We start from the raw sequence: 17,555 nt of genomic DNA, 5'->3' as shown, positions 1-17,555 counted from the left end.
TGTGGGGACACAGTCTATCAGAGCTTGATAAATATTGAGTAGAATGGTAAGAATAACATCAACAGATGTGTCACTGTTGTTTCCAACAGCTGAGTCTGCGGACAGATTTTACTCTAAACACTACCATCTGGTTAGAAGAGACTGACTCTCTCTCTCTCTCTCTCTCTCTCTCTCTCTCTCTCTCTCTCTCTCTCAATCTCTTTTTCCCTCTATCTGTCGGAGCCTTCACACAGCTTTTATTCTAAACAAAACCATCTGGATATAATACAGACTCGCTATTTCTTTATATACCTCTCTCTATCTCTACGGTGCTCTCGCTTTGTCTTTCTTTTTTAACATCTTTTCACCCTGTCTGTCTGTCTCTCTCTCTGTCTGTCTCACCCTGCCTCCAATCAAGCCCAGCTGTTCTGACAAAGACAGACCGATATGCACACCACATGTTCAGCTGACACCCTGTGTAGAGAGAGAGAGAGAGAGAGAGAGAGAGAGAGAGAGAGAGAGCGATGGGTGTTTCTATGTGTCGCACTTGACAGACTGTGTGAGATAGTTGCATGCTTGATTCACAGTTAGCTGCATGTTGTGTTTTCTTTTTGGTGCGGGTATACTTTGCGCTCCGCAGGGACTTGTTTGTTTGTGTGTGTGTGTGTGTGTGTGTATCAGGGTTGCGGCGTGGCAGAGTATGTGCACGGTAAAGTGACCAATGCATGTCTGACTGATTTGTTTTGTATGTGTGCGTGTTATACTGCTATTTTTGTGCAGCTATAGACTTGTGGTGGTTGTGTATAACTTTTTCCCTTTTTGCTGTTACCGATTTTACTGACCGCTGTGTGTGTGTGTGTGTGTGTGTGTGTGTGTGTGTGTGTGTGTGTGTGTGTGTGTGTGTGTGTGTGTGTGTGTGTGTGTGTGTGTGTGTGTGTGTGTGTGTGTGTGTGTGTGTGTGTGTGTGTGTGTGTGTGTGTGTGTCTACTATTGCAGAGACTGATGACTATGCTGAGATAGTTGATGAAGAAGACACGTACACCATGCCCTCCAGTAAGTATCTTATATTCTGTTCTCTTAAACTACAACTATCAGGAGTATGTTTATCTTCTCCTGAAGAAACCAGCTTCCATTTAGCTTCTCTTCTAACTGCTGCTAGCTCTGTTCACCAAAGCTGCTCGCCAGCAGCACGTTATATGGTTTGGTTTGCATCACTGTACTTCTTTGCTCAATAATGAAACCGGAGAACTGCGCGATACTTTCCCACGAGACCCTGGGAAGGTTCTGTTTAGCATCAATCACACTTACTCCTCTATGCTGGAACTATTTCGATAAGATAAATCTTTATTGGTTTCCAGAGGCAAAATTCTGGTGTCATACTAGAAGCAGCAGTGAGAATGAAACACAGGTCCAGGGACTGTAAGTGCCAAGAAACAAACCAGCCAACCACTAAAAATAAAGATAAAATACTGAGCTGCTGGCCCTGGATATCTGCACTGGATCTTTGACTGAGTGGACAGTCTATCAATAATATAAATGTACAGTCAATATGAATTAATATACATCTAGCTGTATACATCTATCACCAGTGATGAATATAGGAATGAATATGTACAGTATATGGGTGGACATAAGCATGGTCTATCAACATTGAGAATATTAATGAATATATACGTAATATACTGTATGTACAAGCTACAGTATCAACAATGCTAATAATCCAGCTCCAGCTTTAACTTGTTTCAGTCTGCTTGCGAATAGGAACCAGCTCAGGCCAGCAACGTTAGTCTGGGTTAGACTGGGTTTGGCTGGGTTTCTGACCTAGAAACAGAGACCTGCTGGGCTATGAGCCAGAGAGACCACAGTGATGACAAACCACAGTTCATGGATAATATACAAGTCATAATGTGCTCAATCCGGTTTACATTTCCTGTCAAAAGCCTTGTCTCCATTATTAAAGGATTGTGGCCGGATGTCAACGGTGACTCTATTGCGTTCACTATTGTAAGGTGTTTGAAAGTGAAGGCTGCCACAAGTGATGGGAACTTCAGGCTTAATTTATACTCCATTGCACAATGGTGTAGTTTGCCGACAAGAACCATTTTCAAGCAATGCTATCGTACCGGCCATTGGGGCGGCCATAGCTGAGTGGTTAGTGAGCCGGCCTAGGGAGCCAGAGGCCCTGGTTGCCCCAGGTTCGATTCCAGGCCAGGTCAGCATATGTGTCGATGAAATTAAATTTGTCCCTGAGCAAGACTCTTAACCCCTAATTGCTCACAGGTTCTCATTGGAAACAAGACCGCAAGGACTTTCATGAACGACCTGTTAAAAGGAATTATCCTTATCCTTACCACAGAGCATAAAATATTAAGCTTCAGTCCACTGTTCCATTGTGTTTATCTACATATTACCAGCTACAATCTTTTGCTGTTACCTTGTACGTCTCCATTTCGTTTTCTGTGAATTCCCCTGATTGCATGTCTTCAGATATTTTCCTCCTGTATGTGTGGTGTGCAAACTCATATGCTCATATGCATATGCTTACCTATTTGTAGTAGACTGAGCTAAAAACACTTAGCAATTATGGTCCAATGCATATTTGTCACATTATGCTACTGAGATATTCCATGGCTGTTGATATCATGTCATATTTGTCATTTATTTATTCTGCCATTCATTATTCCATTTCTTTCCTCCATTCATTCTGCAATTCACGCATTCAATGCCATTCTATTAATTCACACAACATCAGATATAAAATGAAGACGCATACCTCATGCTTCCCACCTTTACACAATAAAATCCTTAGTGTTAATTGGACCATTTGTAATTTTCGTTAGAGAGTTTACAAGTATAACCATCTACACTTGTACACTCTCTGAACTAAATCTGTAATCCGTAAGATTTGTGTTCGACCCGGAATTCAAACTTGGGTCTTGCGCGCAAGCATCGAGACTTTTGTACAGTAGTTGTATTACAAATCAAAAAGCTGAGGGTCACACTCAGAAATAAAAGTCAAATGTTTTCTTTTATCGCTCCTTATGCCTCAATGACAGACGTTTCGGCCATCCAGCCTTCATCAGTCACTGTTGGGAGCGTCAAGCATAATTTACACTCGTAACTGGTGAAGGCTAGATGGCCGAAACATCTGTCATTGAGGCATACGGCGCATAAAAGAAAACATTGACTTTTATTTCTGAGTGTGAGCCTCCGCTTTCTGATTTGTGGACAGAGTGCGGTGGTGACAGAAAGTTTTTTATAGTTTATATTGTATTAACATACTCAACTGTACATATACCAAGGTTATGCTGCAAAATTACCACTGAGGTTTTTACTGTGTACCGGTGCCTGTATGTATGTCGTTGTTTGTGCGTCTACTACGTGTGTGAATGAGTTTTCTGAGCTATTCTCAATCTTAAAGCAGCTGTCTGGCTCTGTCTGTCTGTCTCTCTGTCTCTCTTTCTCCTCCCAATGCCAACACAGTGTGCTATGGAATAGTTCAAGGTAAAATGACCTCTCTCTGTCTCTCTCCCTCTCTCGTACCAGGATAACTTGACCTTTTACATTTTTGTTTGTTAATTTTCTCTGCCATGCATGTGACACATTTTTGGAGAAAATATATTGTATGTATATACTGTAGTGTACCTAAATGTGTTAATACTTAGCAGTGTTAAAGTCTTTTGGGCGGCAAAATAATTATATCCTGTTTGTGCCAACTGTCTGGTCAAGAATATTATTAATAGACTGAAATTGAAAAAGGTTGAGTTATCTCATTTACGATTTGTTGTCATGTCTGTTGGTGTTATATACTGTATCTGGATTGAAAGTCATTCAGCTTTGGTCTTGGACTTAAAATGGAACTCCGCCCAAAAACCCACAATGTTATTTTAATTATTGTGGACATTTCAATCAGTATTTTGTGAACATGAGAAACATCTCTCTAAGCCTCTTCAGCTGAATGACTTGACTTGTTGCTTTGTTTTGGGGCATGGTTTTCATTAGCCTTTTTCATGGTTATTGTTTATTTCATTTCCTTCATGTCTTTTACGAAATGTTTTGGTCAATTGTGGCTGTTGTCTTGTTCTCTGTCGTGTGAACTGTGAATTAATTAATTATTGTGTAATGTCCCCTGTGTGGAAGGGTTTTGTTTTTATCCAGAATGGTAATTTGGAAGTAAAGGGTAGTTCTGTAGGACAAATCTAATATTTTGAACGAAGTTTTTGAACGAAAAGATGAAAATGTAATATATCCAGAACACTGTACAACCCATCTCCCCATCCATCAGGCTCATTGAGGTCATTACATACATCTGACTAAAAATATGGCACATATAAGCACAATTTTGGCGAAAATAATCATTGTGATTAATAATCAGGATTACAATATTAAGCAAAATAATTAGTATGATCATTTTAGCCATAATGCATTTTAGCCATAATCGTGCAGCTCATATAGATAGATGTCATATATCTCTTGTCATAACCAGTATCAAAATATACATGAATACAGAATAGTTTGAGGATGCCATTAAGGCTATTAAATTGAAGTAGCCATATAGTAGATAGATACAGTTAGATGGATACAGTATGCCTCACTGTCCTGCCTAAAATGCAATGGGCTTAAGCTAAATATCAAGTTAAGAATCTAGGTTATTGTAAACAAAATATGTTTACATAACAGTTTAAGAGGGAAGAAAATCAGGTATGCTACTGTGCATGTAAACACTCATTTATTCAGTGTGCGTGTGTGTGTGCGCGCACATTCGGGTGTGTGAGCGAGAGTGAGAGATTTTGTGTTGTAATGTGCATGGCATATGTTTCTGATTTATGGAAATTGAACTCAAACGATCACAGAAGAACCTGAGCTCAAAACGTATTTGTGTGTAATTCTTTGGTTTTCCTCTCCTCTCAGCTCGGGACTATGAGATCCAGAGGGACAGGATAGAGTTGGGGCGTTGCATTGGAGAGGGCCAGTTCGGTGATGTTCACCAAGGAGTCTACAGCAGCCCGGTATATTAGACACTCCCAACACTTTTATGTCTCTACAACACGTTTGCCTAACCCTGCCTTCTAACCTGTCACTTGTGTATGCTGCATAGGACAAGGCTCCCTCGAACGTTGCCATCAAGACCTGTAAGAACTGCACATCAGACAGCGTCAGAGAGAAGTTCCTACAAGAAGCACGTAAGACCGCAACTGCACTTGCGTGCACTTTAATTGTATCTTAGTACGGGGGTCTTCAAAGTTCTTCAGTCCAAGGACCCTTTAGCTGAGAGAGAGATGAAGCAGGGACCCCCATTATATATTGTATAAAACCGTGTTGCCGATTGAACTATTCCATAGATAGCTTTATAGACTTGTTTGACATATTTCTTTGACTGATATTTCCAGTCAGCTTTCAGTCAACCCTCAATATTTAGTCAACTTGACCGTTGGCTCTTTACTTGGTCTGCTCTTTTTCCCTCTACACCGCCTCTCTGAAAATAACAGATCTACAAGCTCTACAACGCCTCGCAGCGCGAGGCGTTGTAGAGCTTGTAGATCTGCTATTTTCGGCAAATGTTTCCCATCACACAAAGATTTGCCGGACCCCCTGTAGTAACTCTGAGGACCCCCTAGGGGTCCCGGACCCCCTGTTGAAGACCCCTGTCTTAGTATGACATTCAAAGTAATGATCAGCGGCTTTGACAAGGGAAAGTGCTGCAGGAGATCCCACGCAGCATTGAGCGCAGCACTGTCATCCAGAGAAAGGTCAGCGGTTTCTCATTACTCATCATTTCTCTCTGCAGTGACTATGCGTCAGTTTGATCACCCCCACATCGTGAAGCTGATTGGGGTCATCACAGAGAACCCTGTGTGGATCATCATGGAGCTATGCACTCTGGGAGAGGTACCATGACACTGGGTGTGGAAGAGAGAGAGATGGAGAGAATGTTTTTTTTTTTTTTACTAAATTTTTATCCCGCGATTTTGTAACCCTATTTTTTACACCCAGTGCCAATTGTCTATGTAATCCTGGGCACTACCTTCCCTCTGCCAACCTAGGGAGGCCAGGGCCGAGCTCATGCCTCCTTCAATGCATGAGAGCCAACTGACCACCTTGTCACCTGACATCGGAGAGTTTCCCTGGTTGGACGTAGCGCGTGGAAGGAACACGTTATTCCAACCAGTTCCCTTCCCCTCCATCAGGCGCCCCGGCTGGCCAGGGGAAGGCAGTATAGTGACCAGGATTACTGCATGTTTTTGTGAGGGTACCTACCCTAGGAGACACGGGGAGAACATGCAAACTCCACACAGAAAGGCCCTTTGGAGAGAATGTTTGATTCAGCCTGACTTTCCATTCAGGAAAAAACACCTCACAATCTGACAGACAAAAAAACAACTCAAAATCACCAACTCTAACTCAAACACTCTTGTACACAAACTCAGCAACATCAATTAGTCGACATTACAAATAAATAAATACAGCAAGAGGGGATGACTATGACTTTTTTCTATTTTGACTTATCTCCCTTTACCTCTCTTTATCTCTCTCTCTCTCTCTCTCTCTCTCTCTCTCTCTCTCTCTCTCTCTCTCTCTCTCTCTCTCTTTTCTCTCTTTTCCTATCTGTCTGTGTCTCTCTCTCTCTCTCTCTCTCTCTCTCTCTTCCTATCTGTCTGTGTCTCTGTAGTTGCGTTCATTCCTGCAGGTGAGGAAATACAATCTAGACCTGGCTACTCTCATTCTGTTTGCCTACCAACTTAGCACAGCACTGGCCTACCTGGAGAGCAAGCGCTTTGTACACAGGTACACACTCACACTCACACACAGACATAGCTTTGCTGGTCATAGCCGAGTGTTTTCAATATTTAATTGTGCAAACCCATTTCCTCTGTGGGCAACAATAAAGTATGAATCTATGTGAATCTTGCACTGGCATGAGACCTAATCTTGGCTGTTGTGGCTTTCCAGGGACATAGCAGCACGCAACGTGTTGGTCTCAGCAGTGGACTGTGTGATGCTGGGAGACTTTGGTCTGTCGAGATACATGGAGGATAGCTCATACTACAAAGGTACACACACACACACACACACACACACACACACACACACACACACACACACACACACACACACACACACACACACACACACACACACACACACACACACACACACACACACACACACACACACACACAGCTTTCTGTACTGATACATTTTTATTATTATTTATGATATATATTTTTTGTTGCTTATTCTCTGTTGCCACCTTCTGGTTATGTACTGGTAGTGCAGTCTTTTTTTCTGCCATGGATGTTCAGGTGCTGGGGACTTTTAAGGCTTTTGGGGACCCAAGTGAACTACTGTGTGACAACAAATAAAATTATCGTTGCTGTCTCACCGTTTTTTTGTTAATTTACACCCTACTTGATCATACAACAGCGCTGCTATTTTTGAATTTGAATCATGAAAAATAACAGATTTGTACAGATTTGGTTTCAAGTCTTTTTAATGGCAGGCTCCAAAATGACATAGTCCTTTATAATCAGTCTCACTCAATGCTATAAGTGATTATACTTGTGACTCCACAATTTGTTAACACTGTAAATGTGTGTGCGTGTCAGCTTCTAAAGGCAAACTGCCTATCAAATGGATGGCTCCTGAGTCTATCAACTTTAGACGATTCACCTCAGCCAGTGATGTCTGGATGTTCGGTGAGTCAAAGCCTTTATTTTGTGTCTATAATACAAAAAATATATATTTCTTCCTCCTTCCATGACTTCCTAAATATTTGGGTGTTTTACTCTAATATGCACAAGGCTATCCAAAGAGTCTTCAAATGATTGTATTAGTTTGCTTGCAGCCGCCACCCCACCTCCCACATATATCATTGTAGTGCTGTTTATTTAGTTAAATAAAATGTCTAACATTGGCCACCCCACATAGGACATATTTACCAATTGATTTTTACAATATTTTCAATAGCTTGTTTGTTGATGATCTTTATATTGTTGCACTGTTGTTACATATTCATTATAAGGCATTACACAGCTCTGGGTAATCTCTTTGCCTTTCTAGACTGAACAGTACTGTTTTTCTAAGCCCCTTCATTTGGTATACAAGAGACCCCCTAACCTACATAACATGCTGGTGAGATCAGTACCTCCCCCTTCATCACTCGCATTAAGCTTACATCTGTCCCCTCTGGCAATGACCCATGTGGTCATAGCCAGCAATGCCATGGTGTCTTCTCATGTTCTACTGCTAATGTCATATACATTCCTAAATGCCCATGTGGACTAGCATACATTGGTAAGACCATAAGACCTTTAAAACCTTGAATCACTTTAAAAACTTGAATCATTTCCCTTCAATGAGACCTCTTAGTTGATGCCATGTCCACTCACTTAGTCTATTATTGTTGCAAATGATCTTGATGTCAATGTTTAAACAAAAAAGCATTGTGCGATTCTGGGGATGCGTGGGGGGAGGGTTTGGGTGGGGGATATGTCCTTTTTATGTTATTTGGTGCTTTCTGTTTATTGTGTGTGTGTGTGTGTGTGTATATATAAATATATATATAACATATTGTTTTTCCTTTGTCTCTTATTTGTCTTGTATTAAAATGATTGATGCTCTTAATACACACCCCCTCCCCCTAAAAGAAAAGAATCATCAGAAATAATGCACATCTGAAGCTTGTTCTGAAGTGAGCATAATTCAGGCTTTGCTCTGATCTGTGTGTGTGTGTGTGTGTGTGTGTGTGTGTGTGTGTGTGTGTGTGTGTGTGTGTGTGTGTGTGTGTGTGTGTGTGTGTGTGTGTGTGTGTGTGTGTGTGTGTGTGTGTGTGTGTGTGTGTGTGTGTGTGTGTGTGTGTGTGTGTGTGTGTGTGTGTGCGTGCGTGCGCGCTGCATACACATATAAACTATGTCTGTCTCCTCTCCCTCTCTGTCCGTCCAGGTGTGTGTATGTGGGAGATCTTGATGTATGGCATCAAGCCCTTCCAGGGGGTGAAGAACAACGACGTGATTGGCAGGATAGAGAACGGCGAGCGATTGGCCATGCCCCCACAGTGCCCGCCCACCCTGTACAGTCTGATGACCAAGTGTTGGTCGTACGATCCCAGCAAGAGGCCGCGGTTCACTGAACTCAAAACACAACTCAGGTATCCACTCACAATTCAACACCACATGTATAATACTATATCATGTTTTCTGAATATTTTTCACATTTTGTGAAGGATCTCAAACCCGCCGTCCCATCATATTTCGGAGAGATTCAACCTGACGTGTGTGTGCGTGCGTGTGTGCGTGCGTGTGCGCGTGTGCGTGCAGTACTATCCTGGAGGAGGAGAAGATGCAGCAGGAGGAGCGACTCCGTATGGAGATGAGGAGGCAGGTCACAGTGTCCTGGGACTCTGGAGGCTCTGATGAAGCACCGCCTAAAGTAAGACTGATTGATGTCTGTGTCCCTTTTCTGTCTGGTGGTCACTTAAAACCACTGTTTCCCAAACAGTGGTTTCGGGATTTATTTATTTATTTTTATGAGTAAATATCCCCTTATTTTTAGTTTCCTACATTTCTGTTTTTAATTATTATTAAAAACAGAAATAATAATAATTAATTCTGCTCATGAATTAAAAACTAATTCAAAGATTAGTATAAAAATTATATAATAATATTATATTAATATAAATAAGAATAAAAGTAATTCCATAAATTATAAGTAGTGTAAATAGCCGATCTACAAGCTCACAGCGTGTCGCAATGTCGCATCGTGACACGTTGTGAGCTTGTAGATCTACTATTTTCACTAGCTTGGGTCCTGGGTAGACATCAAATTTCTCTTTTGGGTCTCGAGCTAAAACGTTTGGGAACCAGTGACTTACACTATAGAGGTTTATAATGATGCAGAAACCAACTTCTCTCTATCTCTATCTCTCTCTGTATCTAGCCTAGCAGACCAGGCTACCCCAGCCCTCGCTCAAGTGAAGGCTTCTTCCCTAGTCCCCAGCACAACCACTACCCGGTAACATACACACACACACACACACACACACACACACACACACACACACACACACACACACACACACACAGCTCAGACAGTGTGATGTTTCTACGGCTTAATTTATACTTAGCTGCACGTGGGTGCCGAGACACCACAATAGCTGATCTAAAAGATCACACGCGTCAGGCTGTGACACGTTGTGTGCAGTTATTTTCAGAACTAAGCATAAATCAATCAAGCATAGTAATTATGTTTATATTGCATGTTTTTATTCTATCTAGATTCGAGCCGATTTAAACCCTTATCAATCCACACTTTACAACGCCTCAGATTGAGTTCATGTGCCTTAATGGACTAGTTGTTACTAGATTGGGTCAAAAGACGGGTAGAAATATGCTTATTGTCCGTCGTACATCATACGATGGTGTTGCTCACTGAAAATAGGCAATCTACAAGCTCACAATGCATACAATCGGCTATTTTTTGCACATGCCACCGTCGAAGTATAAATCAGACTATACAGGCTATTGAAGCAGGGAGAGTGTGTGTGTGTGTGTGTGTGAGAGAGAGAGGCGTGTGTTTGGTTCAAAACGAGATGAAGAGAGAAACTGAGAGGGAGAGAACGAGAGTTCCTCTAGTTATTCTTTCAGCTCATAAACTAAGCAGACATCAGGCATTTCCTGCAGAGCTATAACTCTCCTCTCTTTCTCTCTCTCTCTCTCTCTCTCTCTCTCTCTCTCTCTCTCTCTCTCTCTCTCTCTTTCTCTCTCTGACACACACACACACACACACACACACACACACACACACACACACACACACCACATACTCTCAATCTTAAGGCTGTATGCGCTCTCTCTCTCCTCTCTCTGTGGCCTTATAAGGAGTGTAGACTTTCAACGCTTATTTACCCTCATCATATCACAAGTTGTAATAACAACCACCACTAGTTCAGGGGTTCTCCAAGTAAGGTCTGGGGGCCCCAGGTGGCCTGGAGTTGGACTAAGATGAATACTGCAACTGCTCTAAACCAGTGTTTCTCAAAACGTTTTCATTGGAGTGTATTGTACACTCTTAAGTTGCATTCCCACCGCAAGATGAAATATCTTTCTAGTCACTTGATTCACTTCACTTTGGTCGCGCTGGTCAGCGAGCGTTGGTAAACGTTAAGCGAACTCCGCCTCCGCTGGGATTGTCCATCTGGAGCGAAGACACGTTCACATCGCCTCATTCGTGCTGCTCGATGCAACGTCAAGCCAAGTGGCGTCTTTGCTTTGACTTCATATGTAATTGCGCCGCTCAAACAAATATTGTATCTTGCGAAACCTGAGGGTCCCTGGACCACACTCACTCTGAGAGCCACTGCTCTAAACATATTATTAGTAGGAGGAGGAGGAGTGTTATTTCTCATTCTTTTACCTTTTTTTTTTACTTCAAGAACTAATTAATCAGTTATTAATCTCCTGTCTCTCTTTCTGGCTCCTTTGGCTCTGTGCCTGTCTCTCTCTCTCTCTCTGTCTTCTGTCTCTTATCTGCCTAACTCTCTCCACCTCCTCTCTCTGTCTGTCTTCTTTCTGTCTGTCTGCCTGCCTGCCTTTCTCTCCCTGTCTCCTATCTCTATCTGTCTGTCTCTTTCTCTGGTTTCTCTCTCTCTGTCTCTGTCTCTCTCTCTCTCTCTCTCTCTGCCCGTCTCTCTCTGTGGCTCCTGTCTCTCTCTAGGCGTCAGCCCATGGTGGGGTGGGGGGTGTCGGGGGTGTCTACCCCCCTCATGAGACCTGGAACCAGCACAGACCAGAACACACCGCACTTTGGAGCCCTACCATGGAGGTACACACACACACACACACACACACACACACACACAGACACACACACTTGAATTGACTAGGTTACACGTGAAAGTGAGTAAATGTTTAGGCCAACCAAGTGTGTGAAATGTCCATATGGATCCTATGTGTCCTGAAGGATGGCGGGTGTGTTGGAACAAGTATGATGGAGGAAAGACTGATGATGCAACAGCAACAAATGGAAGATGACCAACGATGGCTGGAACAAGAGGAGAGCCTCATGGTAACACACACACACACACACACACACACACACACACACACACACACACACACACACACACATAGAGTATGCTGCGTCCCAATTAAATGCGATCTACTAATTCTAACATTGTTTTGGGTATGTAGTATATCTACATAAAAAAACGACATAAAACACAGTATACTTACAAATGCATGTATACAAAAATCACTGGATTTTTAAGTGTGGTATTCGTGGAGTGGAGGGGTTTAATTTAGGGGGGGGGGGGACTCAAACTAAAAAGTTGAAATATGGAGATGGGAGGTTTCTGCCCGACAGCAATGATACAGCATTGAATTGGGACAATGACATAGAGGAAAACAGAAAGGCAAACACACACAAACCTAATGCTGCGTTCACACTGGCAGATACAAAAGACACAAAGCTACACAGCGTATGTGTAGCTTTGTATCTTCATGGCTGAAGTTGAAACCAGCTCAACTATTTTGTAGCTGTTGTAGCAGCTACAAACGTCGGATGTATATCTTTGTATCTTCGTGTCGCTGGTTTCCATTGACAATGAATGGTGGCCTGTATCTTTTGTAGCTACTCAAAAGGGCATTGACACACGCACACACACACACACACACACACACACACACACACACACACACACACACACACACACACACACACACACACACACACACACACACACACACACCTGCTCAGTTTACATCAAACCAGGCACCATGGAGAAAAAACACGCCTCTTCCTGCAAAACAACTCTGTTTTTCTTCTCTTCTCCTGGTCATGCCGTCCTCCTTTCCTTGATGAGTGTTTTCATTTTTGAGCCAGGTGGAAGACTGATGGCGAGAGAGAGGGGGGGAGAGAGAGGTAGACAGTGTACTGGGATGGAAAGAAAGAGCTGAAAGATACACGTATCTGGCATCTAATGTGCCCCCCCCCCCCCTCTCTTTCCCTCTACCCCTCAAACCTACTAATATCGTTGCTGTCGGCTGGAAACCTTGTATGTCCAAAACCGTTACTTATCAGGAAAAATATTATTGTGTTCCATTGGATCCAATGTAGTTGTTATTTAGTAACCATTCTCTTGTTCTTACTTTTCATTGGTTCAATATTTATAAAACCCACAGACGACTTTAATTGTTTTTTAAAAGCAGCCTAAATAGCAGCGCAACATGTTATGAGCTTGTAGATCGACTATTTTAGCTGTTTTTGTGAGGCACTGTTGTACGACGGGGCATTCATTTATGAAAAAAGATAAAAAGTTGACATATGGAGATACAAGGTTTCTGCCTGACTGCAACGATATGCTTGGTTGGGTTGCCAAAGTGTTTACAGATGAAGCACACATTTTCATGCTCTCATGCGACAGTATAAATCTCTCATGGCCGACCTGGCAGGTCAAACCATACAGATGTCGCGTTTCATAAGCCTGATTTATACTTTGTTAAGCACTGGTGTCTCGCACCGAAAATAGCAGATCTGCAAGCTTTATGCGCGACACCGGCATGCAACTAACTATAAAGCTGGCGTTATCTGGCAACCCACAGTATTTTTCCCCTATTGATGTATTGTACGCAGTGTCTGCAGCCATTTTCAATCCTCTCCCACTAAGGACACATTTGTGTTTTTAATTCATTCTAGACTGAAGAAAATCAGCTCATATCCACACTAGTCAACCACCTGATATCTGGTCCATACAGCTGCTGTTGCAGCTGCAGTGAAAAGAAAGTTGTTGATTTTTCTTAGTTTTTTTTTTTGACTGGGAATGTGCTAGCTGACACTTGTTTCGATGTTAACCCATTCAATCCGGGAACTTATCTACAAATGTCTTCTAAATCCTAACAGGTCGTATGTTATGTTTCTATATCAGCGGTTCCCAAACCTTTTCATGCCAAGGACCCCCAAAATGATATGTATTTGGTCGCCGACCTCCATATCAAAATATTTAGTTAAAGGGACCCCCAGAAGCAAAGATTTGAGTTACAAATGTTCGCTTAAAAATATACATATTCAAAGATTTGCACAAATTGTCACGATTAAAAAAAAAATAGCAGATCTACAAGCTCATAGCGCGACACTCGGTGCTGTGCTATGAGCTTGTATATCTGCTATTTTTTAATAACCAAAGAAATCTAAAATGACATGGATGGGTTAACCACAGCTTCCTTCGATTACCCTGAGGAAGATTAACATCAAAACGTCAGTCTTTTTGTCCTGTACGTACCTTCATAATAAAGAGGCTTATTGTCCGAGCTGCTCCAGTCTCCCCACCTTTCATATTTCTGTTTGATCTGCTAGTCAAATACACAACCCACTGTTTGTTTTGAAAAGTGAGAAGGAAGACAGAGCAGGCCCAGAGAAAGAGAGATGGAGTTTGGAGAGGAAGAGCGAGAGTGAGAGAAGGAGGGGATAAAGGAAGTGGGATTGGCAAGAGCAACAGAGAGAGAGAGAGGGGAATAAGAGAGTAGGGAGGCAGTCATCAGAGAGAGAGAGAGAGAGATGAAGGGAGAAACGGAGAGAGCGAGAGAGGGAGGAGGAACCCAGAGAGGGAGGGAGGAGGCAGACGGAGAGAGAAACAAGACAGTGTGACGGGAGAGTTTAAGCGGTAGACTGCGGGATCTTTTTCTCTCAAGGACCGTCTTTGAGCCTCAGTGGAGATTTTTCCTCCTGGAATTTGTTTTCTCAGTCTATATCCCTCTTTCTTTCTTTCTTTCTTTCTCTCTTTCTTTCTTACTTTTCCTCTTCCACTGTTCCTTCTCTGTCAAATTTGAACTCTCTCCATTGAAACTCTCTAGAGCTTAATTTCTCTCTCTCTCTCTCTCTCTCTTCTCTCTCTCTCTCTCTCTCTCTCTCACTCACTCACTCACTCACTCACTCACTCACTCACTCACTCACTCACTCACTCACTCACTCACTCACTCACTCTCCCTCCCCCCCCCCCCACCTTCAGTTCTCTATCCCACGTTTTCTGTCATTTTCCACATTGCCTTCTCTCCCGCTCCCTGTTGCCTTGGTCTTTCATTACTTTTGCGTCCTTCCTGATTTAACACTCGGGAGTCCATTTCTTGATTTGGTCGAACATTCCCTTCCCCTCCCTTTCTCTCCCCTCTCTTTCTGCCATTCATTCGATGGCCTCTCTCTCCTCTCTTCATCACCCAATCTTCTTCTGGCTTTGTTCTCCCAGGATGCATCTCTTCAAGGCCTGCTTCACCAGAACGGTACAGAGAGAGGGGGAGAAAGTTAGACAGAGATTGAGAGGATCTTTTAATGTTGTCATTGTGTGTTATCTAGCTAACCAGCAGCATTGATAATTGTTTTGGTTAGTGATTGTTTGTGAATGCTGGGACTTACTTGTTATCGGTTTCTGTGTGTGTGTGTGTGTGTGTGTGTGTGTGTGTGTGTGTGTGTGTGTGTGTGTGTGTGTGTGTGTGTGTGTGTGTGTGTGTGTGTGTGTGTGTGTGTGTGTGTGTGTGTGTGTGTGTGTGTGTATAGCAATGTGCTTGAGAGTCTACTCCTGTGCTTTCTGACCGAAGCATCTGTAACAGGAAATATAATATTAGTTACAGAATACAGCCTTAACCCATTTAGACCTGAGGCCGATTCTAAAAACGCCTTCTAAGACCTGACCTCTAAGACCTCTAAAAATTACAAAACAAATATGTTGCTATACACTGTACATAGCAACAGGGGTTCCCGTCTTGAAAGGTATAGTTACAAATAGGGGTTCCCGCCCAAAATGGGTTTTAAGCAGAAAGAGGGAATGGTAAATTGAATGGGGTAGTGGGTTGTAAACCCACCAAAAGTATTACCATGAAAAGCTACGGTTTCCCGTAGCCGGTGGCAGAGTGTCGATTGTCCGCAGAAGTTTTTTAAATGTTTTTTGGCTGATTGATTTTGTAAGCATAGTCCGGTGTGGGCAGTGAACGCAAAAAGATGTTTTTGGTAACTTGATTGGACATGTTTTTCTTTCTATACTCCAGATGGTCAACGGGGGACTCCAGTTTTTCCTTTCTCGTTTGTTTTATTTTTCATGTGTATAGTTGTTGTGAGCATAGTCAGGGGAAAAGCCCATAGGAACAACAACAAAGTGTGGACAACAATAATTGTCAACAAATTAGAGTGTACGAATAGAAGTCACCACATTTCTTGTGCAAAAGCATCCACTTAAACCAAAAAGCAAAGAGTTTAAAATGGTTCCAGGCCTGAGCAAGAATTATACATGTGAAATTGCCCCTGTGACCACCAGTCATTTTAGCCATAACACTGGCTAAAGTTGGCTGATGTCTAGTACTGAATGGAACAGCTTGCAAGTCATTTTTGAGAGAACGGGAGTACAGAAATTGTTAGCTTCGGTTTTTATTTTGGGGTTTTCCCTTTAAACGACTTTCTCTCTGTTCTCCTACTCTGTCTGTCTCTCTCTTATCCCCCTCTGTCTGTCTGTCTGTCTGTCTGTCTGTCTGTCTATCTCTCTCTCTCTGTGTAGAAGGCAGAGGCAAGAAACAGCAGGGGAAGCATCGACAGAGAGGATGGAACACTTCAATCACCGGTGAGTAATGCATTATATCTATGGGTGTATGTGACTTTGTTTATGTGTTTGAGCGTGACTGTACTACTGTATTATATTCTACTATACGGTGCTAAGCTATACCATAGTTCCGTACAATTCCGTGCCATGTTATATTATACTTTTGTTCCTCTATTTACATTGACCACATGAAGAATGAGCTATAACATTCTTCAGAGCGTGTCAAGCCTGGCCTACAGTTGACAAGGAGCTGTTAAAGTGTCAGGAGTTTGTGTGTGTAGTTCCTTGTTCCTATCAGCACCTTGGCTTGTAATGTGGGCTCTCAAGAGAAACACAAAGACACACACACACACGCACACACACACACACACACACACTTGCGTTTATCTCTTCAATCATGTCCTGTAAGAGTTGTTACCACATGCATACAGGCACATAACACAAATACACTCCGCACGCACGCACGCACACGCACACGCACACACACACACACACACTGGTGGAGACAGGAATGTTTGGGTAAAAACAGAGCAGAAAATGGAGACAGAAACGCTGACAATGCTGAGAGAGAGAGAGCGAGAGAGAGAGACGAGACGGAACGGAAGAGAAGAGAAACACAAAGAATGGACTAGAGAGCAGGGGATAGAAAATGAAAAGGAGAGAGTAGGAAAGTAAGAGATGGAGAGAAAGACAGACAGATAGAGTGTGTATTCCTGTCAGCATGCCAGGGAGGGTGCTGCCCACACACCAACCACATCACCACAGAGGGCTCATGGGAACGTAGCAATGTGAAGCACAGAATAACACTTACTGTGAAGGACGTTCACACACTGGGCTGAGACAGTATTATGCATTCAAACTCATCATTTCAAGATGTTAAATATTATGTCATGTGAGATCTATGCTATCAAAAGAAACATCAAAATAGACATCCCAATTAAAACCTGGCTTAAAATACTGGACTCTGTGATAGAACCAATTTCCCTCTATGGTTGTGAGA

At 42.5% G+C, this 17,555-nt stretch overlaps 1 protein-coding gene across 4 annotated transcripts in view; it reads left to right on the top strand.

Annotated features, from left to right (window-relative positions):
* Positions 1-17,555, top strand: part of LOC308095376 (focal adhesion kinase 1-like) — an 83,422-nt gene that overhangs the window by 54,029 nt on the left and 11,838 nt on the right. For all 4 annotated transcript variants that reach the window (XM_080442429.1, XM_080442431.1, XM_080442430.1 and 1 more), the window contains 13 exons: positions 976-1,032; positions 4,891-4,988; positions 5,078-5,162; positions 5,768-5,868; positions 6,650-6,765; positions 6,931-7,031; positions 7,587-7,676; positions 8,923-9,127; positions 9,297-9,408; positions 9,916-9,990; positions 11,692-11,799; positions 11,938-12,042; positions 16,514-16,576. In XM_080442429.1, coding sequence (XP_080298555.1) covers positions 976-1,032; positions 4,891-4,988; positions 5,078-5,162; positions 5,768-5,868; positions 6,650-6,765; positions 6,931-7,031; positions 7,587-7,676; positions 8,923-9,127; positions 9,297-9,408; positions 9,916-9,990; positions 11,692-11,799; positions 11,938-12,042; positions 16,514-16,576 — 1,316 coding nt within the window. The remainder of the gene's footprint in view (positions 1-975; positions 1,033-4,890; positions 4,989-5,077; positions 5,163-5,767; positions 5,869-6,649; positions 6,766-6,930; positions 7,032-7,586; positions 7,677-8,922; positions 9,128-9,296; positions 9,409-9,915; positions 9,991-11,691; positions 11,800-11,937; positions 12,043-16,513; positions 16,577-17,555) is intronic.

Source organism: Gymnoscopelus braueri (genome assembly GCF_963280865.1).
Source record: "Gymnoscopelus braueri genome assembly, chromosome: 11".
NCBI lineage: Eukaryota > Metazoa > Chordata > Actinopteri > Myctophiformes > Myctophidae > Gymnoscopelus > Gymnoscopelus braueri.
The sequence above is the reverse complement of the archived record's forward strand: the minus strand, read 5'-3'. Positions and strand labels throughout refer to the sequence as shown.